The 27,752-nt window shown below is 39.7% G+C and overlaps 1 protein-coding gene across 2 annotated transcripts; it reads left to right on the top strand.

Annotated features, from left to right (window-relative positions):
- The first annotated feature begins 214 nt into the window (after positions 1-214).
- On the top strand, positions 215-21,295 carry LOC129707874 (calumenin-like). Of its 2 annotated transcripts, none has more exons than XM_055653286.1 (7): positions 215-360; positions 3,225-3,461; positions 5,392-5,585; positions 13,353-13,519; positions 13,944-14,004; positions 14,622-14,821; positions 17,062-21,295. In XM_055653286.1, exons 2-7 carry the CDS (start codon positions 3,238-3,240, stop codon positions 17,164-17,166), a joined length of 951 nt encoding a protein of 316 aa, XP_055509261.1. In that variant the 5' UTR covers positions 215-360; positions 3,225-3,237; the 3' UTR covers positions 17,167-21,295. The 2 variants fall into 2 exon arrangements, with proteins under 2 accessions (XP_055509261.1, XP_055509260.1); XM_055653285.1 differs by lacking the exon at positions 5,392-5,585 and adding an exon at positions 5,664-5,857 and having other exon boundaries at positions 216-360.
- Positions 21,296-27,752: the final 6,457 nt, after the last annotated feature.

Here is a 27,752-nt window from a genome sequence, read left to right as displayed (position 1 = left end):
CGCTGCCAGCTCAGCAGCGTGTGTCGGACGGGCCGACATGGCGCCGCCCAGCGTGGAGCCGCGGCCCGCGCGGTGAGAGTCGAACATCTTAGAAGGCTCTAGTATCTTCGGTGAGAATGAGCGAGCGAGCGCGCGAGACAACAACGGGGCGCGCGACGTGGCGGTTTGTGACCAATCACATCTCGCGCCATAACCGACCAATCAGGAGCGGCGAAGGTGACGCCGAAGGTAAGGCGGGAATTCTGGAGGCGGCCGGTGATTGGCTGCTATTTCCGGCTGGATGCAGGAGTGGGCAACTTCCGGTAGCCCTGCTGAGAGAGAGAGAGTGGAGAGGAGAGGCGATTCCTGAAGTGCATAGAGGTGGGTAGTGATGGTTTTTTAAATATAATAGTTCTAGTCTTATTGGTCTGTTTCAGAATTAGTGTGATTAGCATTTATTTTGTGCTGAAGAGAGTGGTAGAGCGTTTAGGTCCGAGCAAATTTAAGGTTAAATGTTATTTCATAATGAGTGACTTTTGGGGGAAAAACGGTATTTAATTTACGTTATTATGATCTTTCAATTCATGGTAATTTGCTGTTGGATTATGAAATATTCCCATACCAACCCGATCTATTCATATCTATCTTCCATGAAGGTATTGTTGTAGAACCTGCATTCCTTCAGTATGAAGAAGGGTCTCGACCCGAAACGTCACCCATTCCTTCTCTCCAGAGATGCTGTTTATCGCGCTGAGTTACTCCAGCTTTATGTGTCCATCAGATAGAGCTCTTCGGGCTAGCGGAATCAAGGGATATGGAGAGAAGGCAGGAACGGGGTACTGATTGTGGATGATCAGCCATGATCACATTGAATGGCGGTGCTGGCTCGAAGGGCCGAATGGCCTACTCTTGCTCCTATTTATGTATCTTCGATTTAAACCAGCTTCTACTGTTCCTTCTTACTTACTTATGAGTTTGAAAATGGATTTGGAGAGCATTGAGATGTTTGAGAATGGATTGAAAATAATAACTTTTTATAAGTTGAGGATCAATATGTAGGATAGTCTTTAAATGAAGAATATAATTAATTTATTAAAAGGCAAATAACTGCATTAGGAAATAAAATTTCAAGTTCATCACAGTATGGTGCTGGTTGTTAATTTTTTTTTTAATTGATTTTTTCACTAAACAAGCAAATACTGAAGTACTTTTCAGAATGAAGTGAAGTTTGGGAAAAGTTGGTAGCTCAAGACTGCATTCTTTCTTTCTTTTCCTGATTAAAGTTACGCAGAGACCCTAGATATGTTAATCATGCCCGTTTGATTTAAAGTTTATTCAGGAGAGCCAAGGTATGTATGGAACTGTCTTTGGGCCAGCTTACTTGCTGGCAGTTTTAATTTTGCATAAGACAATAAAGTCAGTAGTATGTTTCAGTTACAGTTATTTTTAAATATATTTTAAGGTGTTATGGCAAACATGTAAATTGATTTGGAGAGAGCAGTGGAATAAACAAATATGTTAAGAGATCGTCAGACTGATGAGGAATGCAAATACAAGACTGAAAATGAAATGCCTGTGCAAGAGTTGTATATATGTGGCAGTATTCCAGGAAATTTAGATGCTGCAATCAGAGGAAATGGTTCTTTTATGGTAGAAATGGTGATCTGCATGAGGCAGTGCATTTTTTTAAAAAGGAAACAGAGCTTGCCAATGAACAAAGGAGTCTTATGAGTACAATGAGTAATTGTTCTTGTAACCTGTAGTAATTGGGATTAAATTGCCTGTAAAGATTTGAAGATCATGGCTATTAACGTGCCTGTATTTGGCAGGCACAATGAATATTATTGTATTGAATCCCATGCAACTGACCTACGGTTACGTACATCTTTTGCGGCGGTTTTACAAATGAAGGTTTCTTTATGGCATTTGACAATTTTGAATATTGTCTCCTGTATTCATCGAGCTGAGAAACCTATTGGTCTATACTTTAAGTGTAAAGATGAAGTGCAATAAATTACGAGAGCAACTGTATAAAATCTGTATGGACTTATTGCTTTAATACTTAATTTATTTATGTAACTATAAACTGAATATTACTTTAAGATCACTTGGTAAGCTTTATTTTTAAACCAACATAATGGGGAAATGTAGAATTTACCCCTCAAGATTGGCATGAAATTATTTAATTGGATAGAGCCACTTGTATATCCCAAGACATTCTTTTGAATCCTGGAGACCTTTCACTCTACTTTTCCCCCAGATTTATTGAAGAACTTGCCCAAGTTCATTGCAGCATTACAGGATCTTGAAAAACAGTAAGAGTAGACTGACCCCTACCTCGTCTCTTCTGGAAGATAGTACATCAAACAATGCACCTGTAGAGGTGCTGCATTTGATACAAAATTTCCTTTCTCTTACCGATTGTTGTTTATTCCTATCACTCAGACAGTGTCTATCTGCATTTGGATAAGTGATATTCAGTGTGGCTATGTGAATGAAAACGGTGTCTAGAATTTAATCTTTTGAAGAAGCGACCAGGAGGATTGGTAAGGTTGAGGATGGGGGGGTAGACGTTGTCTCTGTTGACTTTAACAAGGCTTTTGATGAGGTCCTAAATGATACGCTGGTTAAGAGGAAGAAACTTTAAGGGGACCTGAGGGGCAATTTTCTCACATAGACTGCAGGGTGCGTGGAATGCGCTACCAGAAGAAGTGGTTTCGGTTACATTTACAACATTTAAGACATTTGGGTACATGGATAGGAAAGGTTTTGAGGGATGGGTAAATGGGGCTAGTTCAGGGAGCCACCTTGAACGATATGGCTGAGTTCAGCTGAAGCGGCTGTTACTGTGCTGAGTAACTCTGACTCTTTTGGAAACTAGCATTGTCTGCAGGATTCATTGTCACCGTCTTCATGAATGAAAATAGAACAGTGAGTGTTACAATAGGAGGCATTGCAACTGATTTCCAGGCAGTGTAGGTTCCTACAAGGGAATAGGGAGTTGATGGTGTTTATGGAAGCTCCAGACTGTGCTCAGAGCCAGCTAGAAGACCAGCAAGCGAATTACAGCATGTCTGACCGCATTGCTGGCAAATGACCAAGCATGGAAGAATATTTAGATAGTAGGCATTGGAATTATAATTGAAACTCGGTGATCTATACAATTTTAAACTTGTAACCAGTTGTGCACACAGTTCATATTTTAACCTCCTAAAACCTGTTTTTTTTTCCCTTTGTCCTTGCAGAAAAAAGGAAAACATGATGGGTTTGACAAAGCTAGTTTTGTACCTAACTATGTGTGGCATTTATGCTCTAAGTAAGCCCACTGAGAAGAAGGATCGAGCCATCCATGACAAAGAGCTGAGTGATAAGGTGCATGATGACGCAGAGAGCTTTGATTATGACCATGATGCTTTCCTTGGAGCTGAACAGGCAAAGACATTTGATCAGCTCACTCCTGAGGAGAGCAAGGAGAGACTTGGGTGCGTAAGAATCTGTATAAATGAAAGAAACGCTCCGCAATTGTGTTTTTTTTTTATGTTCGAATATGTGTTCAGTATGACTGCATAGCTAACTTGTTACATGACTTGAAAGAGTACAAGATTACAACCCATAAATGCTGATTCGAATTAGGATCTGCATGAGTGAATATCGGGAATCTAAGTTACAAGTTCAATTCTTTACCATTATCAATGTAAGACTTTTTTCCCCTCTTAATGGAAGATGTATGCTACAACATTGATGGTACAGTAAATCCATAAATAATGTCATCAGGTACTAAACCCTTACTGGCAAAATTATTAACCCCATTAAAATTAAACATAGTACACCAGAGGGGTTTGGGTCTGGGTCTTCAAGATGGTTACATATTATCTGAACGTTTACATTTTTAAAAGTAGGGGGTGGGGTTGAACCTTGACTGTTGTAGTACTCATTTTGACCACCGAATTACTTCCGTTTTTTTAACAGCTGGTTCTTTTAATTTCTTGTGGGGTTTTTTACACACACTGTTGAAGCTGCCATTCTCTGAATTGTTTTGGTCTCCCCAAGTCACATTTGGATAATGGTAGAATGTGCTATGCCTCTCTGGGCTGGTCACCACTTCTGTTAGAACTGGGTTTTCTTGTCCTGATATGTATTTTCCACAGCAAATTTGGTCATCAAGAAAAATGTGCTGAACTATAATGGAGGATTTGGCAATTTTAATATGAAACTTTATTATAGGTCCTTTGACAAAAAGTGGGTGGAAGGAACTATATAAAACAGTTACATTCCTAGGTTGAATACATTTCATGTTTCTGGATCAATCTGGAGGGAGGTGGGTTAATCAACACAAACCACTTTCTAATGCAGGATGATGCATGCCTTCTCTCAACAAGAAGCTGTAATCTGAAGGTTAAGAATTAACATATGTACTTTATTTGTGATGCCTTGGTAAGAGAAAGGAATGTAATTATTTTCTAAAATTATTTAATTCTGTGTAGTATCTGCATTTTTTTTAAAGATGATTTATTGTCTTAAAGATTTAGTTCACTTTTTCCCCCATCGGTCTTTATCTCAATTGTCTACTGGACACACTCAAAATGTACTTTCTTCTATTGCATTCTCAGTTTGTTAACCTTGCTAATCTTACTGCATTAACTAAACTTGTATTCCAACCATGCTCTTCCCCTCGGCTATGAAAGCAAGCTTAAATTATCCACTGAACAATGTGCAGCGATGCACACTTAACCAATGATCTGTTGATTTCTCCTGCCTTCCCCTCTCCCCCTTCCACCTTCTATTGTTCGTGACTTTCCATGGTAAGCTCTGCTAAATTGAGGATAAAATCTATAACTTCTATTTACTTTATCTGCAGAGTTCAAATTTGAATAAAATTGTTAACACTCCTTTTAGTGAGTTCTTATGACTATATAGGAACTTAAATTAGGGATATGGAATGGGGGGTTGTTGGTAGGAAGAGAGCATGTTTAGGGTTGATTTGAAAACTTAATGCATTGGAATGGTAATAACCTATGCATTAGAAAATATAGTTTTCACTTGGATTCCATTTGTTTCCTTGACATCCACTTACCTAATGAACTAATTGCTTTCATTAAAGGCACTTTTACATTTGTACTGATGCTCAAAAGAGCAGAAATGCAAAAATAAAATCTGATGTTGGTAGCACTCTAAATGTAAAACTGTTGGTCCACAAGATGTCTGATACCACGTGGTCTTTAAATTCGTAACTGGGCTTTCTGTTGCTATTTGCCCATTTGATGTCACTAAGATCAGGGCAAATTGAGCAAATTGTCATACAAAACATGTATGATTCTGGGATTCCCTTAGATGCTATGTAAAAGTGCCTCTCGATCAGCTGCTCCAAGCTTCTGTCCTAATCTTTCCCGGGTTTTCTGACTCTCCCAACAGACAAATTGTAGATAAAATCGATGGAGACAAGGATGGGTTTGTTACAGAGGAGGAACTTGAGAAATGGATTAAACTTTCTCAAAAGCGTTGGATTTACGAGGATGTCGACCGTCAGTTCAAGGGTCATGATCTAGACGCCGATGATCTCGTGACATGGGAAGAGTACAAAAATGCGACCTATGGGTTCCTGTTGGGTAGGTTAATTTTGAAAACCCTTCAAGGTCCAGAGTCTGACCCTGCCATCTACACATTTTTTGTCTCTCTGTTTATAGAATGATAGTAGATAAAATAGATGATGATAAGGACGGATTTGTGACGGAGGCAGAGCTGAAGGCTTGGATAAAGCGGGCTCAGAAGAGGTACATCTTCGAGAATGTTGGGCGCCAATGGCCAGATTTCGACAGTAACCAGGATGGGCTTGTCTCCTGGGAGGAGTACAGAAATGTAACATACGGCTACTACATGGGTAAGGAGCAGCAGGCAGGACAATGGCAGCATGCAAATTATTGCGGGACAAGAATTGATGACCGTGAAACGGATGGTGGAATTCTGGTGCTGACCTACCATGCTAAGCAAATGATTTTCTAAGAATGTCTTTGCTCTTGGCATATTGGAGATTTTAGCTTCACTAATTTACCCTTGTGGGTAGTTTGATGCAAAAGTTCATCAATCAGAAATTATATTCATTCTTGCAACCTTTACTGCATTTCAGATCTGCAACTTTACCTGTGGGTTTTTCTCCTTTTAACTTTGATCCCTTGTTTATCTAAATCTAGCAGCTATTTTAATTTAGGAAAGTTCTTTGATTCAGTTGGCAACTTGACTCGGGGCATAGTACAAGTAGGTTGTTGATCCTGTTCCACCATCCCTTTAGATCAAGGCTGACCCATACCTTGCGTATACAGTAAACCCTTGTTCATATGGACCTCTTTATAATGGATTATGGTTATAATGGATGGATAAACTAGCCAAGCCGGGTTGCCAACGCCTTCCCCAGCTGCTTCCAGGCCGGGGCCATCAACTCACCTGGATTCCAGGCCCAGTTTCAAACCGAGAGTCTGAAGTAGGGTCTCGGCCTGAAACATCACCTATCCATGTTGTCCAGGGATGCTGCCTGACCTACTGAGTTACTCCAGCACTTTGTGTTCTTTTGTGTATTAACCAGCGTCATCAATTTTGTTTCTACTACTTATGCAACAAATTCCTTATTCGGCTATAGTGGATAATTGGCAACATTTCTCCCCACCCATGGTCTGTTATAACTAGGGATTACTGTACTAAATTTTGGATCATGTGTTGAATATCCTTTCCAGACATGAGATTGTAAATTGTTTTTAGAGGTAACTAGACTAACTCAACCCATTTCCCAACATAAGATTCCACCACTCCCCTACTGCCCCCAGCACTGGACTTTTATATTAAAAAAAAAAAAAAAATCCGATTGCACTTTCCCCTGCCGCAGCACTTCCAATTGCAATACCAATTAACCCTCCCCTTCCCGTTCAAGCACTTGCTGCCAGGAGCTGGAGTAAGTAACATTGTTGCAAATGTCGGGTGGGAGACTGTGAAATCGTTCCTGTTCAGGTGAAAACTTGGAAGCACAGAGTGGTCCTGGATTGCAACTTTGTATGGAAGATTGTTGCAAGCTGGGCCAGCAACGATTTAACAGTAAAATTCTTTTTAAACTTGACTTTTTAAACTTAATCATGAATAACTTCTGAAATATAACATCAAATCTGAAGGAAGCTTGACAGGAACGACCACGGGACAAAGTTGAGTAAGGTGGTGCAAAAAATATTGCGCTACTGTGTACCGTTTTGGCGTAGCTCCAGGATCACATGGGACAACAAACATCGCTAGAAACAAGACGAGAGTTTTAGTAATATACTAGACCAAGTGGGACCCGTTGGGTCCCTGTCACACGAGGCCTGATTCCCCTAATGCAACCCGTTCCCCAATGCAATATTCCACCACTCACCCATAGCCCCCACGGGAGGCCTGGTCCCCCCATTGCAACCCGTTCCCCAACCCAATATTCCACCCATAGCCATCAACTGCGCAGAGGCTGCTCATTTCGTCTCTCTCATTTTTAAACTTTTAAAAAATGCATTTGCACTTGCTAGGGCTAGCAGAACTCGGTGTACTGTGACTTTTTTTTTTAATGCATTTGCACTTGCTAGGGTTAACAAGATTCAGTGTACTTTTTTTTTCCCAAGTCTCTTCAGACTTTTTAGCATTTTGATTAATAACTCGAGAAATAATGCATGAATTTTTCAGATAAGACGATTTTTGACTTCACTGGATAAATCTACCGGAATATGTAAAAAACTTTACAGTTAGAGCGTTATTTTTTCGAGAAGATGTGATCGCACACAAAGAAATAAATACACACACACACACATCCAAGGTCAGAGTTTTATAGTTATAAGGATACTAGACCAACTGGGACCCGTTGGGTCCCTGTCACACGAGTGGCCTGGTCCACCAACGCAACCCGTTTCCCCAATGCAATATTGCACCACTAACCCGTAGCCCCCAGGGGAGGCGTGAACCCCCAACTCAACCCATTGCAGAACGTAAGATTCCAGCACTCCCCTGCCTCCCCAACACTGGACTTTAAAAACAATTCTAACTGCACTTCCCCAATTGCAATACGAATTCACCCTCCCCCTCCTGTCCTGCCAGGAGCTGGAGTAAGTGTTGTATGATGGCAACATTGTTGCAGATGTCGGGTGGAGGACTGCCCCATTCAGGTGAAAAGTTGGTGGAAGCAGAGTGTTCCTGTATTGCAGCTTTGTATCGAAATTTGTTGGAAGATGGCAGGAAGGATTTTAACAGTAAAATTTGTGTTAAAGTTGGCATTTTAAACCTTGAAATATAACATCAAATGTGAAGAAATTTGATACGAATGACCACGGGAAAAGGCTGAATAAGATTCTGCAAAAAATGTTGCGCTATTATGTACCGTTTTGGCGTAGCTCCTGAGATCACAGACACAAACAAGTCGAGACTTTTAATAGTATACTAGACCAAGTGGGACCCGTTGGGCCCCGTCCCCTCAACGCGCAGTTCCACTAGCGCGTAGCCCCCAACTCGCAGGCGAGTCTGGAGAGGGAGGGGGGGAGAGAGGGCAGTGGACGGCCGTGTGACGTCATTCGCAGTACGTGGAACACAGCGTGCAGACCCATTGTGACGTCATCGTATTATCAGCTAAAGCCAGCCAGTTTTATTTTCTAAGTTATTTCAGATTTTTTGAACATTTTGATTGATTACTAGAGAAATAATGCATAAACTTTTCAGATAAGGCAATTTTGGACTACATGGGATAAATCTCTATTGGAATATGTAAAAATGTCACTGTTAGCGCGTTGTTTTTTTCACACTCACTGCATTTGCACTTGCTAGCTAGCAAAACTCGGTGTACTTGGATAGCAACAATGTTGCGAGCAGGGCTACAATTCCATTGCGACGTCACAGCTGTAAGCACAGGGGAAAAGCAGTTTTTTTTCCAAGTTTCTGCACATTTGTGAACATTTTCATAAATAACGAGAAATAATGCATTAATTTTTCATATAAGCGATTTCTGACTCCACGGCATAAATCTCTATCGGAATATGTAAAAATGATACCGTTAGAGCGTCTTTTTTTTCCGAGCAGTATAATTATTTACACGCACACATCCAAGATCAGAGTTTTAATAGTTACTAGACCAACATGGAGGGGGGGGGGGGATTTGTGAACATTTTCAAAAATAACTCGAGAAATAAAGCATGACTTTTTCAGATAAAACTTTTGGACTCCGCGGGATAAAACTACAGGAATATGTAAAACATTTCTCGTTCGTGCGTCGTATTTTCAAGTAGATGCGATGACACACGCACGCACACTCCCCCCCCCCCCAGATCAGAGTTTTTATAGAGAGAGAGAGAGAGAGAGAGAGAGAGAGAGAGATATATATATATATATACAGAGACACAGAGAGAGAGAGACACACACAGATACAGAGAGACACATACACACACACACATAGACACACACACACACATATATATATATATATATATATATATATATACATATACACATATATATATATATATATACACACATCTTACATCTTATCTATACATATAGAGAGGGAGAATTTTTTTTTAATGTTGTGGTAGAGTGAGAAAGTCACGGCCTCGCCTGTCACTTTTAGGGCTGTCAGATGGCTTCTCAGATGGCTAAATTAACTTTAAGATTAATTTTTGTTGATTGTAGTAATCTGTATGTATAACTTGAGGGGCAGGGCACTAAACTTAAGAGTGGAGAGGACATTAATAGACTTTTAAGGAGAATGGTGGATAGATGAAGGCTTATATTTTAACGGTGAAAATTCAAAGTGTCATACCTTGGTAGGAAGGGTGACAAAAGGTAATGTGAAGTAGCAAGCACTTTTAAGAGACTCCCGGAAGCAGGAACATCTAAATGTGCAAAGTTTGTTTAAAGTGGGTGTGCAGGTTAAGGAAGTATTTGCAGTAAATATTTAGCATGCTGGAGTTTCTAAATCGAGCAGCCATGTTTTTTTGATCAGTTAATAGGATTGGAAGGGACTTTTGGAAAATAAACATTGGCACATATTACTTGCCCAGTAGCATATTTCTGTGCTGTAAATTTTGTGTAATTTGTGGACATTGGTTATTTTGGTTAAATTAGTTTAGCATTTGGGTTAGAATTTTTTTTTTTTTTTAAAGAAGCATGCTATTTTCATTTTGCATTTGTATGGTCACTCGAGTACATGATTGGGGTAACTAGTGGGTGCAAACAACTATTTCACCTTTTGAGGATTGCTTACATGCAACATTTCTGCATTCTGCATCAATCACTGCAAGTAATTCATTTGCCAGGTAAGTACTTGAATTTTAGAAACTTATTTTGCAAGAATGGCAGTCTCTTTATTTTGTTGCTGTAAAATTCTGTCGTCTCACCACCTAAGTTGATTGGTTAAAAAGTGGGATTAACATATATTGAGGTAATTCAAAATTTACTTGGTGCTCATGTTTGAACAATTACAAAATGGCTGTGGGTGAAGACGGTGTCCGTAATGCCTTTTTTGGTTGTGTCAAGTTTAAGGTGCTTTAATTTTGGTCAATACTTCACATTGATACTGTTTACCTGTAATGGAAGTTTTTTTCTAAACTCGTTTTATAATCTTGAATCCAATGGGATATTTACTTGGTTAATGTTGGTATAATATTTTAATTGCATGCTATAAACAATTTGTAGGAAGGAACTGCAGATGCTGGTTTACACCGAAGATAGACCCGAAATGTTGTAGTAACTCAGCGGGACAGGCAGCATCTCTGGAGAGGTGATGGAGAGAATGGGTGATGTTTCCAGTCAAGACCCTTCTGCAGACTGAAAGTCTGGAGAGATGGAATCGAGATATGGAAGGGTACAAGAACATGCAAGGTGTGAAAAGGACGGATCAAAGTAGACGATGATCAAAGAAATGTCGTTGTCACCTTCCCCTCAATGAACCATTGTACATTTCCTTGATTGTCATCTGCTTTGATCTGTCCTTTTCACGCCTTGCATGTTCTTTGTACCCTTCCATATCTAATTTCCCTCTACTCTAACTTGCTCTGAAGGGTCGCGTCACCTATTCCTTCTCTCCAGAGATGCTGCCTGACCCGTTAAGTTACTCCAGCATTGCATCTATCTTGTAGTTGAATTTGATTGGTTGATTAACCCCTGGCTGGGATATATTTTTGATATGCGAATAGCTCAGCACGACAGTCATAGAGTGATACAGTGTGGAAAAAGGACCTTCGACCCAACTTTCCCACACCGGCCAATATGTCCCAGCTACGCTAGTTGCACCTGCCCGCGTTTGGTCCATATCCCTCCAAACCAGTCCTATTCATGTACCTGCCCAACTGTTTCTTAAATGTTGGGATAGTCCCTTCCTCAACGACCTACTCTGGCAGCTTGTTCCATACATCCTCCACCTTTTGTGTGGGAAAACGATACCCTTCAGATTCCTTTTAAATCTTTTCCCCTTCACCTTAAACCTATATCCTCTGGTCCTCTATTCACCTACTCTGGGCAAGAGACTCTGCATCCACCTGCTATTCCTCTCATGATTTTATGCACATGTATAAGATCACCCTTTATCCTCCTGCACTCTAAGGAATAGAGTCCAGCCCACTCAACCTCTGCCTATAGCACAGAACCTCTGGTCCTGGCAACATCCTTATAAATCTTCTCTGTACCCTTTCCAGCTTGACAACGTCTTTCCTATAACGTGGTGCCCAGAACTAAACACAATACAGTCTAAAACACAGTGTTTTAGACTGGGAAAAGGTGGGTGAATTGTTTGACTAATTAAGTTCAGCACCTGACTGGTTCAGTCCATCAGTCTATTTTTCTTTTGTAAAAATGTCTTGGCTGATGGACAACTAGATGAGTTATGCAGAGCTGCCAAGTAGTACGGATTTTCCGTATTTTGTACAGAAATGCGAAATGCTGATGTACGATTTTGCGTTGTTAAATACGGATTTTTAAAAATCCGTTCATAGATAATCGTAACAACGAGTCACCGCTGTACCGGCCAAGGTGCAGCTGGCAGGTGGAAACAACCGAGATCGGCCCGACTTCCTGCTTCATTAACATACCAGCAACATCTATGTGAATCTCTCTACACCTCTCTAGCTTAATCACATCCTTCCTATAGTGGAACTGCACATAATATTCAAGGTGTGGTCTCTAATGCTTTGTACAGCTGCAATATGATATCCTGACCCCTGTACTCAATACCTGATCTGATGAAAGCAAGCAGGCCAAATGCTGCCTTCACCATCTTGTATACCATGTAGCTATGAATATGTTCACCTGCTGAGTCACTTAATCTTTTTTTGTGATATTTTAAAAAGCAACATTTTTCAGTATTACATCAATATTTAAGGGCAGTGAACAGTTGCTTCCAGATTTTGTGCACATAACATGTTATTTCACCAACTTCACACTAATTTGTCAATAAGGGTTTCATGAAAATGTGATTAATTTTGAGCATTATTTGCTAACAGTACATTCCCTGCTATATGGAATTTAATGGGCTGTACTACTCAATCACAATGGTAAAATGTTACTGGAATCCAATCTTTCGTCGATGTACAAAGATGTATGGCGGCATCTAATGTTGAGGAAAATTAGAGGTTCAGGTTTTTTGGAGCACGCATTTTTCTATACCGCTTGAAGGGATTTGATTTCTGTGACTAACATTTCACTTTGGTTTTAATACCTTTTTGAGGATACTGAGATATTTAAACAATTTAATGTGGTCAATTTAGTAATGTATTGTGGATTAATATTTGTCCCCTGCAATGTTTGTGTTTGCCTGTTTATACTCTAGGATAGTTTATGTGTGATCCGAAATAAGAAACTAGACCTATCACTGCTTGCATATTTCCCTTTTAATTTGATAGCCAAGGCCAACTTTGAGTCCTGATTTAAAGAGAACTAAGATAAATACCAGCATCTACTTGTTTGAATAGATTTTGAAAATTTCATGAATGGGGAAATCTCTCTTGAATGCAAATCATATTATTTTGACATAATAGAACACAGATATAAGATTGTAGAAATAGGTGTAATATGTTTAAAAGAATGGTTTTGTGTTTTTCTCATCTTTCACAATATATACCTGAGAAAATCAGCTCTGTTCAAGTGGTTGGGCAGGACCAAAGGCTTTGAAGTATTTTTTAAATGGATGCATCAAAGTTGTTTTGATTAACTACAAATAAAAATAAACTTAAATTGAAACACAACATTCACTCCGGAACTGTTAGTTAATTTCTGATCAGTCTCTTTACTAATGGTGGATTATCTCTTTCCTTAGACTGGCTAACACTACCTTCTCTTTTTCACCACCTTGACACATCATCCTTCTTAACACAAATATGGCTTGATCTCCACAGAGGATGGTGATACTGATGACAGTTACAACTACAAACAAATGATGGCAAGAGATGAGCGTCGATTTAAAAGGGCTGACCAGAATGCTGACTTGTTTGCTACAAAAGAAGAATTCACTGCTTTCCTGCACCCAGAGGAATATGACCACATGAAAGACATTGTTGTGTTGGTCAGTACTTCCGCATTGCTATGTTATTTTTCTGCCATAAAATCAAGAAATTTTCCCATTAAATGGAACTTAAGCAAAATTAGTCAAAGCCCATTTAGTCCATATCAGAGTTCATGCTGCATATATACTTCCTTCCACTTGGCATTGTGTAAACCTATCAATATATTTTTCATTCTTTTTCCCTCTGTACCTAGTTAGTTTTCCCTTTGAGTTCAGTGCAAAATATGCAATAGGATATTTTTTCTGATTCTATAGTCTTGCGTCTTATCTAGGACATAACTCTCAATGTGAAGAGAAATTAAGTTAAACTTTTGCTTGACTGTTCTCTATGTAGCAAGCAGAACTATTGTGCACACTATTAGCATCATTTTGCATTCTCGTACAAAAATATACAACAGATTTTTTTAAACTGCTTCTCTGACAGGAAACCATGGAAGATATTGATAAAAATGGAGATGGCTTCATTGATCTGGACGAGTATATCGGTAAGTAGACCAAACTTATTGGAAGAGTGAAATACTGCAGAAATAGAAACAAGAGGCTGCAGATGCCAGAATCTAGAGCAACAATCTGCTGGAGGAATTCAACAGGTCAAGCAACATCTATGGATGGAAATGGGCTATCAACAATTTGGGTTGGGACCCATCATTTGGACTAAATCAAGAGTCCTGACTAAATTGTTGATTGTCCACTTTCTTCCACAGTTGCTTCTCAGCCCATTGAGTTCCTCCAGAAGATTGTTTAAAACTGGATTATAAGGTTGTTCTTAATTTCGGTTTGCTTGTGTAGCTGATTTAGAAGGTAGATTTGTCCAGAAGGGATAATGGGTCAAACGCCAGGTTGATGTGAACTGATGTGTGGCTGGAGTAGAAATCATGAAGAAGCAAAGGATTTTGACATCTTCGGCTAGAAGTAGCAACACTTTGTTAGAGTTAAATTATGCAGGAATCTTACTGAAACCTGCTTTGGTGCTTGGGAGGGAACTGATTCTGGTGAAATTGAATGATACTGTGGGTCTGGAAGTATTATGGTGATTAATTCGGGCAACATACAGCTGTACCTTTTTGGTATTAAATCATCTGCCCTTTTTCACTGGTTTCAGGTGATATGTACACTGCAGACAGTGATGGCCACGAACCTGAGTGGGTGAAAACTGAGCGTGAGCAGTTCACAGAGTTCAGAGACCGCAACAAAGATGGTAAAATGGACAAAGAAGAAACCAAAGATTGGATCCTACCAGCTGACTATGACCATGCTGAGGCTGAAGCCCGTCATCTCGTCTATGAATCTGATGAAAACAAGGTGAGCCGTGCATTCAATCTATACAGCCTTTCTCAATGAATTCAATAGATCTTTAGTGACAGTGCCACTGCCTTCCCTACTACTTTAGTAACCTGTTTCTTCAGCTGTGTTGGGTGAGGTACTTTCTAAACCATCTATACAGACACAAAATGCTGGAGTCACTCAGCAGGTCATCTATACATCAATTTCAAACCATCTAAAAGTCCATTTCAGATACTCTTTAAAGCTATGATCATATTCTCTGTGCATGCAATTAGCTCATTATAGTTATCTGATAAATATCCCATAAAACTGCTTGTGTGACTTTACTACAGTAAATATCGAAATTTAAATGAGCTTATAAATGAATTTATGAATTCTGACAAAATTGGATATTGAAACCAAAGTAATCAATCAAATGAGCATGGTGTTGGTGTCGGAGAAACAATACAAGTTTAATAATGTCTTTGAACTCCTTCAGTGCACAGGAGTGACGAAGCTTCAACTTGCCTGTCACTTTTTCAATCTTGGGTCTGTTACAATGTCCCAACAAAACATAATTTGAGCTGAACCACACTTCATCTTTTAGTTTTTATTTTAGTTTAGAGATACAGCACGGAAACAGGCACTTCGGCCCACCGAACACTGACCAGTGATCCCCGCACGTTAACACTAGCCTACTACTAGGGACAATTTACACATACATCAAGCCAATTAACCTACATGTCCGTACGTCTTTGGAGTGTGGGAGGAATCCGAAGAGCTGGAGAAAACCCACGCGGTCACGGGGAGAATGCACAAACTCCACATAAACAATACCCGTAGTCGGGATCGAACCCGGGGTTCCGACGCTGTAAAGCAGCAACTCTGCCGCTGCGCCATTGTGCCATCCACGGTGCAGGCATGTTGTCACTTTCACTACTTGATGGTAAATTCAACAATAGTGGACAACCAGGCAGTTCTTGATTGTATTAGAACTTGTCAGTTTCAAAGCAAAGTCATCCACCTGTAATCTTAACTCTGTTTTTCTCTGTCCACAAATTCTGCCCGATCAACTGGATATTGCTAAAATATTTATTTTCTTTCAGATTTGTTTTGTATCTCACTATTACAACAATGTCATTTTTCTTTCACTTCTATCCATTCTCATGACCCCTATTTGCATTTGTCGAGATAGATTAGCTGTGATTGATGAGCGTTCATGATCTCTTAGTCAGCCGGATATTTTTGATCTCCATACTATTGCAGACTTTCCCTATTTGTTTTCACCACCCCTCCCTTCTTTGCAAAATAACTTTTTTTTTTTTAACTTATTTTCTCAATTCCTTTTAGTTCTGTTGATAGATCACTGATCTGAAACTTTAACTCTTTTTACTCTCCACAAATGCTGCCTCATCTGCTAACCTCAGCTACTGGCAGAGTTAAATACTGTTTACTAAATGGATTAGTTACACTACACATAGTTGGAGCCATAGTTCTGAAGACACTTTTCTGCAACCCTGATAACCATTACCCTGACACACACATTCAAATGTGACTGCACAGCAAATGACTAGGTTTCGTATGTTTGAATTTGCAGTCATGTACAATTTTAGAACTGATGTGGATAGGATCAGTAGTAAAGACCAATCATTTAATCAATAAAGAGCAAAGATAGATTATTTAGGTCTTCAGTGCCAGCAGAGAATAATTTAAAAATTATAAAGTCGTGCAAGTGTTAACATGAGCAATATGTTGCTAATCTTTTTCTCGAGGAAATGGTTAGTTTAGTTTAGAGATACAGCATGGAAACAGGCCTTTTGGCCCACTGGGTCCATGCTGACCATTGGTCACCTGTACACTAGTTCTATCCTACACACTAGGGACAATTTAAAGAAGCCAAGTAACCTACAAACCTGCACATCTTTGGAATGTGGGAGCACCCAGAAACACCCCACACGGTCACAGGGAGAACATACAAGCTTCAAACAGACAGCATCGGTTGTCAAACCCAGGTCTCTGGTGCTGTAAGGCAGCAACTGTACTGCTGAGCCACTGCGCCAAATGCTTGTGGAATAAATTATGGGGGTGGCTTAAAATGGACAGTTTAACTTCAAGAACAATTGTGTGTGCAGGGGTAAAAGCTCAAAAACTGGATACAATGAATGTTATTTTTTTTAGGGTCGTTGGTTACTTGGTATTGTGTTGTTGGGTGCTCTTAAGTTACTGGGTTCTCTTGTAACCATTTTTTTTCCCCTCACCCACCCCAAACTGTTTTGCAGGATGGAAAACTCTCAAAAGAAGAAATAGTAAAAAAATACGACTTATTTGTGGGAAGCCAGGCCACAGACTTCGGGGAGGCCTTAGTAAGGCATGATGAGTTCTAAGTGTACGGATAACCATTGCAGAGAGAAGAATCCATTCCATAAAGAAAGGATAATTTATTTTTTACAATATACTGTTTTCACTCTTTACATCCTTGGGCTGTCACAGAGTTTGACTTGGAAGCGGAGAGGGTGGGGGTTCCAAAGAAGCAGCCATCCTGTCCCTAGAGAGCAATGCGTAATTAGATGTTTACTTGCAATATATGTGAAAACCACATTTTATATGTTGTACTTCCCCTCCTTTGATCAAATATTGTAGAATTTTTAATCTGTTAATCCCATGTAAAATCTGTACAACTTCCATGAAATTCAACTTGGTTTCTAACAGTTCAGAACAATTGTAAAGTGTATTTTAAAGAGATTTCCTGTTTCATACCTGAAAAGTAAGAAGGGATGAGGAGTGTACAACTGGCATTTGAGTTGCTTACAGCAGCATTGTTGCAATGTATGCATCGGAGAACACGATGCCTTCGGTAAACTATCTTGGCTATCTTTTAGATTTTGTTCTAATGTTCATCTTATAAAGTACTGTCTTGGTGACAGTGGAATTTGTCCCATTTATTATGTGAAATTAATGGGCAGAAAATGAGCTGTCTCGCTAAATCTAAATGAATGTGCTGACTTAATACATCCCAGGTGTCGTGTAACCTCCTGAGAAAGGCAAAAGCATTTTGGCAGACTTGTCTCCAAATTCCTTGGGTATTGAAGTGTCTTATAATCTGTTTTCTACAATGTGTCCTTTTTGTATATAGTACTGAGTACACAATAGCAATCATTACATTTATCCCTCGGCTTTTCAGTGGCCTTGTGATGCCATATATTTTAACAGTAAGAATCTAGAATAAAAACATTTTTAATCCACTGGCAAAATATTTATCTCTAGGATAAGAATAAATGACCTATTCTGCAGATCATAAGCTTTGAAGGCATATCTTGCAATCTAAATTTTTTTCTTACAGTTAATGTGCAAACCCATTGTTATATTTACCACCATCCTGTATTTGAAACAAAAATATATTTGGAGAATATAAATAATGTACTTCAATAAGATCCTTGCAGCTATCCACTAAATAAATTCAGTATTATGTTTGTACATACAATGAAGTGCATGTAGTTTGTGGATATTAATACATTGTGTGTATAAATGGACTGTGTCTTGTGCAGTACACTTGGATTTAAAAAAAAACAGACTGCAAGGACCAGCAGATTGGCAGTAATAACTGCTTTGAGAAACAATCAATTTTTGATTCATTCATTGAACTGGAAAGAACAAATGGCCTAATCATGGTGTTTGACCAGATAGTTAACTCATCCTTGACAATATGATTTGTGTTCTTTGCCTCTGACTACACTGGTGTTCAGTGACACTGGTTTTGCTGCAATTTATAGTTTTGACGTGGAGAATTATTACAAAGTTCATAAATGAAGTGGGAAGGAGATATGAAGACGTGACTGGTTCATTGTAGTTTTATTTTGGTATTGAAAGTCTAACTTGCTCCAATCATGCAGTGTAGCTATTCTCAGGTACAGTAGTACATTCTTAATATTTTAAGAAACTTGCTGTTTAAAGATTGCACTGTAATTACGTAAATCTTTTCTCATTCCTCTGTCTAATTCAAATTTAACAACATCCTGGATTATGGTTTTCTCTTCCTGTCTCTAACCCACCACCTGTATTCCGATCAGTATTTAAAGCTAAAGGAGCAGCATTTGTTATATCTTTTTCAATATTCTTCCTGCCTAAACATGAACACAACGTTCTCATTGAGCTGTAGGCTTGCATTTCTAGCTTTGATTTGTATTATTCCTTGCATTTGTGTTTAAAAGGAGTGCAGCCTGCATTGAGTAGAGATTTCTTCATTAAGTAGTAATAGCATTTGGCCTCTGAAGCCCAGTTCTTAAATCAACAAAGTGGCAAAATCGCAGTAATCCAGGTGATACCAACAAGTGACCGTTCAGCTAATTTGGGATGTGTGGATTGAGGAAATGCAACAGTTGTGCAGTTGGTAAATATTTTGCTGCATACTAGATGTTGGCTTTTTGTTTCCTAGCCTCCATTCCAGCTCCTAGTTCAAACATCAAAAAATGGCATTGGGTTCTTTGCAAAGCACTAAGGGTGTGTCCCGCTGGTCAATTATCATTCGCACTGAATCTGTTGTGAAATTAGAAGAGCAACTTGGCACTGTTAATAGTGATAATCTTAGGGCATCACTGTCCTTTCCATTTAATGTAAATGTTATCACCACCATTTTAGTGTATTTTATTAAATCTACTTTCCATTTTGCAGTAGCACACCAGACTATATTGTTTTTTGGCCTTGCCTTCTCCCTGCAGGTGTCCAACCTGTAGAGGTAAAGATTAAAAGGTTGTTGCCTCTGCAGAAATTGAAGGAATATAAATGTTTCAAGAATCCAGCGGTTAGAAATGTGCAATATGAAGTTATAAGCTAGAATCTAATGGAAAATGTTGCTTTGAGAGAGTTGCAGGCATGCAATGCATATTTGGAACTGCAATGGTTATCACGGTGCCATTTTGCCTAGTGACTGATGGCTTTTACAAACCCCTTGTGGCCCCCTTCCCTAGAATCCTGATTCCACTCGCCCTGCCTCCCTGCAATGGAACATATCAGTGATTATGGTTTTTTTTTTTCCCAAAGTCATTTCTTTTTTGGAGGTGAATTGAGTCATTTCATTTTGACACTAACATTTTCAAATCTTAAATTCAAATCGAGATTTGTTCTTGTTTCTAAAATGGGGAAGGTTGGTCATAATCCCTTCATTAATGCAACGTTTTGTTCATTTGCAGCTCGAGGTGAATTTGGTCTGTCCCGCTAGTTCCTGAATCTTGATTGGAAGCATAGGATTACCTATTTTTAGATAATTCTGTTGTATTTTATTGGCCGATTTTCAGAAGTGCATTGAGGGGTTCTACTAACACTTTTGTTTAAAAGCAAGTGCTGTTCAATCTGATCAGTGTCATGGCACCTCTCTCCCAGTGTGAGCAATCCCTAATTTGTTTTACAAGACCAGAACATTTAAGCTAATGCTCTTTTAAATGGTTCAGTGTATGATATTTATTATTTTTGGAAAATTGGAGCAACATTGGTAAAGTCTTAATTCCTTTTCATCCCTAAATAAACTATTGACTGATTAGCTCAGCATGGTATTAAGAGAGCAGTCAAGACATGGCCACATTCTTATTTACCTAGTCACCCATCAAACCAGTACTAACTGCAAAAAGTGGTTCTTGGAATATTAAGTGTACTTGGATTTTCAGACGTTGACCACAACCCTGCAGTTTACAACTACAGAATAAGATTAAACCATTTTAGTTTTGTGGAGGATTTGTAAAATGCTGGCTTCATCTTAGAACAGGAGATATACATTTATATAGAGAATTTTGTGCAAATTTTAAGCAAACCAAGAATTCCAGTAGACGGAGGATATGTGCATCCCAATAAGGTGTAAAGCAGTTCAGCTTGAGATTTTCTGCAATTGTAAAGAGGTAAATTTGGTCTGTCCCACTAGTTCCTAAATCTTGTATCATTGAACTAGGAATTCTTTTAAGTTTAGATAGTACCAGATTCCATTATTAATCGCTGTATATTCTGAAAAAAGGACTTTCATTTTAAACATTAACTGAGACTATTCAAGTCACAAGTGACTTGATGCCATTTGAATAATGACCAAACACTTGTGCCACAGTCGATGCCATGATTACATGAACAAGGTGTTCAAAATAAAAAAAACCTGAAGAACCAGTGCAAGAAATGGGGAAAAACAGGTGAAAAAACAAGATTGTTTAGTCTTAACTGGTTTGAAGTATACTGCAGCATATGTGTTTTCAGAGTACACATTTTGAATTATCAGTTCCTGCTGGCAACTGGTCTATGTTTCTGTGAATGAGACCAGTAAGATCATGTGACAAGACTGACCTTAATGGATGCAGTACATCAGAGGGATATTCAGCATGTCTAGTATATTTTCACCTTAAATTTTATGCCCTGTGACCCTTGATCTGAGTTGTTACTTGCAATGTGCTTGAAGTTACACTATCAACACTAGTACCTTTTAATGTAAAATGTTTGCTTCAAGTTGAATTCTAATCTTCAATAAAAGTTTTTTAAGTAAAATTGTTTGATTCTGTCTGGTTCTGTTTTGTCCAGTTTTATTCCTTCTCTTTAAATATACTGATAATGGTGTGACTGAGTGGATTGCTAGGCAATTTGAGAGGGGTCAATCGCTTCCCCAAATGAGCAAACTCTCAATTGAAGAGCTTCCAGCTGACACAGTGTAAATTACTTGACACAGAGATTCACAAGTATGGTGATAAAGTTTAATTTTTCAGTTTTGATTGTGAAGACATTTAAAATTTTCCTTGGATTCATCTGTGCAGAGATTTAAAGACAAGAATAAGGCATAGGTTAATAGCCTTTATTCTTAAATTTCACCCTTTGTTATTCCATTGTTCTGGAAATGTAAGAGATCTCCGAGTCGCATAGCATGGAATCTTCCTTCGGCCTACTGAACAAAATGCCCAATCTACACTAGTCCCTCTTGCCTGTGTTTGGCTCATACCTCTAAACTTTTCATATCATGTACCTGTCCAAATGTCTTTTAAATGCAGTACCTGCCTCAACAACCTCTGGCAGCTCGTTCCATATGCCCACCACGCTCTGTGTGAAAAGAGTTGCCTCTCGGGTTCCTATTAAATCCTCCCCTCTCACCTTAAAGCTATGTCTTCATGTTCATAATTCCTCTACTCTGGATGAAAAATTCTGTGCATTCACCCTATCTATTCCCCTCATAATCAGTGCCTGTATACACACTGAACTTTTTTCTTGTTTATTATATTGTTTACAGTGTACAATTTTACATATTCTGTTGTGATGCTGCAAGTAAGAATTTCAATATTCCACCTGGGACATATGACAATAAAACACTCTTGAGGGTCAGGCAGCATCTGTGAAGGGAGTGAACAGACAACATTTGGGTTGAGCCCTTCAGACTAGGGTGGCCACAGTGGTAGAGTTGCTGCCTTACAGCACTTGGAGTGCCAGAGACCAGAGTTCGATCCTGACTACGGGTGCTGTCTGTATGGAGTTTGTACGTTCTCCCCATGACCACGTGGGTTTTCTCAGATCTTTGGTTTTCTCCCACACTCAAGACTTACAGATTTGTAGGTTAATTAGCTTGGTGTATGTGTCAATTGTCCCTAGTGTGTGGGATAGTGTTAATGTGCGGGGATTGCTGGGCAGTGCGGACTCGGTGGGCCAAAAGGCCTGTTTCTGTGCTGTATTTAAATTAAATAAGAGTTGGAAGGGAAACACTGGAAAATAGGTAGGGATGGGACAAAGCCTGCAAGTGATTGGTGGATACATGTGAGGGGGTTTTGACTAGGGTGGAGTAAGTGATGAAAGGTAGAGGTGAGACAAAAGGGTGTAGATAAAGAGGAGTAAGATGTAAAGCTGGAGGGAGGAGATGGAAGGGATAGATAGTAACTAAAAGGGAAATGGATTCGGGGATGGGAGATGTGTGAAGGAGAGGAAATTAGTAGAGAGATGGGAGAAACGGTGGTGGATGGGGGTGGCATGGGAAGCGAGGAACTATTATTTGAAATTGGAAAACTTCATTCTTTTGGGGTTGTAAGCTACCCCAGCAGAATATTAAGGTTCTGTGCCTTCAGTGTGCAGGTGGTGTCACTCTGACAATTTGAGGAGACCAAAGCATAAAGAACATGTAGGAGTATAGCACATAGTACAGTACACCACAATGTCTGTGCCAAATATGCTAAGTTAAACTAATCTGCCTACACCTGATCCGTCCTTCCATTCCCTACATATCCATGTGCCCAGAATACCATCTAATATTATATCTGCTTACACTGCCACACATTGATGAAAATGTTTGGAGAATATCTGCCCTCTGTTGGGAACGTCCATTCAAATTGTGTGCATATCTCTGAAGTGAAGTAGACAGAAGCCCACAACAAACAGTATCAGGAATAGGTTGTGATACCCTTCACAATAAAATAACTGAAATTGTAGCTTTCTGATGAAGACTGACAACTTTGACAATATTTGCAGGTCTGAAATACAAGAAAGGGAATAAAATGGGTTTGATATCTAAATGGAATAAATAATAAGTTAGTAAGAAATTATTTAAAAAAGACAAAAACAAATGGCTTAACAGGGATTTGAACTCGGGACCTTCTAAACATTAGAATTACTTTTTTCCCCCAAGTGAAAATCATACCCCTAAGCCAATAAGTCAACTTCAATTAAAAAAAATTAGGATTTGTAATATCTCCAAACTGCCACGTCTCTGCGACTTTGCAATGGGGAAAAAGAGGTGGAGGCTTAGATTACGCTGGCAATCCTCCAGAAGCAAACATATGTTTCTCTTCATCTGGATTAAATATACCAGAGACTCGCGAATGAGGAAATAATAAACTTTAATTGGAATGAATTGGCTGATCAAAACCAGCTGGAAGTTAGGTTCCCAAAATTAATCTCATTCATATAAGGCAATTGGGTAAATTAACAAAGATTTTTGTTCCTGACACCATCAGCTATCCATGGGGAGCAGTGTTCATGTGTAGACCAGGTGAGAAGGCATCATTGTTAAGAGTGGAGCACTCCAGAGTTGTGAAACATAAAGCTTTGATATTGATTGTCAGGTGTGATACTGTGGGCAATTGCGTGTAAGATGTAATGCAATGTAAATGAACAGAAACACAAAGCCATTCTCTGCAGGATGAATAGAGAGAAACATCATTCACTAATATTGCCTGATAGCATCGGAGCAGAGTTATCTCAGACAGTATAAATACAACTATAATGTACCTTATATATACACAGAAAAAAGCAGCAAGCTAGTATATAAATGTATTGAAATACACAACCTTTCTGAACACGTCATCTACATGGGAACATTAATGACCCAGATAAACACAAAAATAAAATTGTTTTGGACAGTATTACGCACTGCAAAAATACTCTGAAATCCATAAAAATATAGCATTGGATAAGTACACGAAAACATTCAGCTTTCCTGCACTTTAAAAGTATTCAGAAGTACATAACTTCTCTGCATGGTATCCATACACAGAGAGACACAGTTGTCTTGCTCTAAATGTACAGTTGTGGAGCCATTCTTCATCAATGTAGCAGAGCATCTTGGTCATTGTTGTCTGACGTTTGAGTTCCGAATAAGGAGAGCACCAAGACTTGTACTTCTGTGTGCTGACGCTACATGGAAACTGTGGTTCTGCAACCTAAGCTTTCCCCCTTTACAATTGCTGTTTGTACAAAAGCCTCAGAAATGTGTGCATTCTTGGAGAGAAAATGTAACTGAACATCTGGAGAAGGGCTCATTGGTCTAGGGGCATGATTCCCGCTTAGGGATCTATCAAGTCTTAAAATGCGAGAGATCCCAGGTTTAGATCTATCAAGTCTTAAAATGCGAGAGATCCCAGGTTCAAATCCCTTTGAGCCCAGTTTTTTTTTTCTCTTACTGAATAGAAAAAAATTATAATTTTCCTTGAAAGTTTGTGTCATTAAGTTTTCGGAAGGAAATCAGTAGGATAAAAATGGGGCATGACGTAGATCTGGCAGAAGAACTCATAGAGATTTTATAAGATACGTTAAGAAAAAATTGATACCAAGTGAGGAGAAACAGCTCTTCAATTTTGATATATTTTGATCGACTACCTTATCCTCAATGAGCTTTTTCTATTGTAGGGTGGGGATTGTGTACTTTCAGACTACACTATACTTTTGAAAAGCGGTGCTTCTTCTCAGGACCAGATCTTGGGCATTCAAGTCAGGCGATACCGAGCTATACAAGAAGTCCAGATATGACCTTGAGAAGGCCATCAAAAAGGTTAACAGGGGCTTCTGCTCCAAACTGGAGGATAAGGCAGATGTTTGGCAGCTATCACTTCCTACAAATCAGGGGGTAGTTCAAGAATACCTGGTCAAGTTCTTAAAACCTGTGCAGACAACTGGCTGGTGATTTTGTGGACATCTTCAAAACTCTTTTTGCTGAGATCTGAGGTTCCCACCTGCTTTCCAAGGGCATCAATAATATTGGAGTCCAAGAATTATAGGGTGATGTGCCTCAATGATTACTGAAAGGCTGAAGTATTTGATGATGAAGTGCTTTGAGAGTTAGTCATAGCACAGATCAACTCCTTCCTCAATGAGAATCAGGACTTGATACAACTTGCCTACCACCACAACAGGTCAACAGAGGATGTGATCTCACTGGCTCTCCACTCTGCAATGGACCACTTGGCCAATAAAAACACTTATGTCAAGCTGTTGTTCTTAGACTAAAGTTCAGCTTTTTACACCATCATACTCGAGGAAGTGTGGTGCTGCAGAGCTCCATTCCAAACTAGTGAGTATAATCATCTTTTTTTTGGAAATCAGAGGAGGTACAGCAGTACATTAAACATCTCTGTGTATCGCTGCAACGCTGCAGAGAATTGTTTTAAAAGTTTCTACGTGTTTTGGGGACTGCAAGCAGTATTACCAACAAACTGCGCAGCTCCCACTACTGTGGCTGGCAACCTGCCAGGAAACTGTGGCACACCAAAAGGGGGGAGAACAACTTTCTGGACTTCAACATCTGCCCCGGAACAACCCCACTTACTGCTTCGTCGTTGCTGCCGGGCCGGTCTGGCTTTCGTGTGGTGTGGGAGGTTTTCCGCACCATCTTGACCTTTTTCTGCGGCCTTGGAACTTGGAGCTGGAGGAGCCACCTTTCTCTCGGCAAGACCGGCGGAGATAGGTGGCTTCCAACCACAACAACTGCAAGCAAATCCCTTTCGTTGCTGCAGGAGCTGCGGAGGCCAGCTGGGATTGCCTGCGAAAGTCTGCAGCTCGCCAGGGAACGCAGGAGAGCAGAGATAGAAGGGCGTAGAGGTGGTGACGCAGCAGTTTTCGTGGGAGCTGCCATTATCGACGATCGAGGCAACACCACTCGCCTTCTCCCTCAAATTGTTCCATATTTGTTTTTGTGTGTGGACTTGGCCTCGTGCCATTTGGATTGTCTGTGCATGTCTGGCATTTTGTTTAAGTGCTTTGTTTAAAGTGTAGCGCCTGGTACCATGCAGGGTCAGTGTTCTTGGGGATCGGGGCCTTCCAGGAGCTATGCAAAGTAAAGGGGGCTGCTTCAGCTGTTTCGGCTGCTCCTCTTGGGGCCCGGTTCCCCATGAGGAACCCAGCAGGAGATAAGGTGCTACTTGCCCCCCCAGATTGAAAAGACTAGGCTTGTATTCACTGGAGTTTAGAAGGATGAGGGGATATCTTATAGAAACATATAAAATTATAAAAGGACTGGACAAGCTAGATGCTGGAAAAATGTTCCCAATGTTGGGCGAGTCCAGAACCAGGGGCCACCGTCTTAGAATAAAGGGGAGGTAATTTAAGACTGAGGTGAGAAAAAACGTTTTCACCCAGAGAGTTGTGAATTTATGGAATTCCCTGCCACAGAGGGCAGTGGAGGCCAAGTCACTGAATGGATTTAAGAGAGAGTTAGATAGAGTTCTGGGGGCTAGTGGAGTCAAAGGATATGGGGAGAAGGCAGGCACGGGTTATTGATACGGGACGATCAGCCATGATCACAAGGGCCAAAGGGCCGAATGGCCTTCTCCTGCACGTATTTTCTATGTTTCTATGAACCTGGAGGACCTGTGCGGCTGCCTTGGTTGTGGCTAGGGCCTCTGAGAGGAATTTTATCAGTGGGTATAACGTTTCATTCGGGCCCCCTTCCCTTCTCCATTAGTCATTCTGTTTTTATCCACTACGGTTTTATGCCATGAGCTATAGCCTGTAAGGCCAAAAATGGTACGGATGATGAGAGAGGGGTGGAATGGAGCGCTCTGTTGATTTTCTGCATTTGAGGCCTTATGCTCCTCCATGATAAATAAATAAAATAAAAGGATCAGAGAGAAGAAAGCACATTTGTTTTAAGCATCTTTGTTTATGCTACAATACAGATAAGGAGAAAGAATTCACATTGAAACATCCTTTTATATTTCAAGAAGGAACTGCAGATGCTGGAAAATTGAAGGTAGACAAAAATCTTGGAGAAACTCAGCGGGTGCGGCAGCATCTGTGGAACGAAGGAAATAGGCAACGTTTTGGGCCAAAACCCTTCTTCAGACTGATGCAGGGTGGGGGGGGCAGGAAGAAGTCTGAAGAAGGGTTTCGGCCCAAAACGTTGCCTATTTCCTTCGCTCCATAGATGCTGCCGCACCCGCTGAGTTTCTCCAGCATTTTTGTCTACCTTTTATATTTCAATGCAGACCAGATCATCAGAAAACATAATTATTAGTAAAAAGTAATAAAAGGTAGATAGGCTTAGTATTTACTTTAAATAAAGAGCTTTCCTGGCCTTTTTTTTGTGAAACATTTTGAATCACAGCATGAAAATGTATTGTTCTGGCAATGTTTGATTCACTACTTAGCCTGGCCAAATCCACAAGACGTTCCTGAGACATTGTAGACCTTAAATAATTCTTAATCAGCTTGAGTTTGATAAATGACCTCTCTACAGAAGCTACTGTTGCTGGAATTGTTA

Source organism: Leucoraja erinacea, chromosome 22, assembly GCF_028641065.1.
Source record: "Leucoraja erinacea ecotype New England chromosome 22, Leri_hhj_1, whole genome shotgun sequence".
NCBI classification, from domain to species: domain Eukaryota; kingdom Metazoa; phylum Chordata; class Chondrichthyes; order Rajiformes; family Rajidae; genus Leucoraja; species Leucoraja erinaceus.
This window is presented reverse-complemented; position numbering and strand designations above follow the sequence as displayed.

Excerpts from the sequence above, each read along its gene's own strand:
- LOC129707874 (XM_055653286.1), top strand. The coding sequence starts at position 3,238 with ATGATGGGTTTGACAAAGCTAGTTTTGTACCTAACTATGTGTGGCATT. Across the intron at positions 3,462-5,391 it reads GAGAGCAAGGAGAGACTTGG|ACAAATTGTAGATAAAATCG; the intron begins GTGCGTAAGAAT and ends CTCTCCCAACAG. Across the intron at positions 5,586-13,352 it reads GACCTATGGGTTCCTGTTGG|AGGATGGTGATACTGATGAC; the intron begins GTAGGTTAATTT and ends TGATCTCCACAG.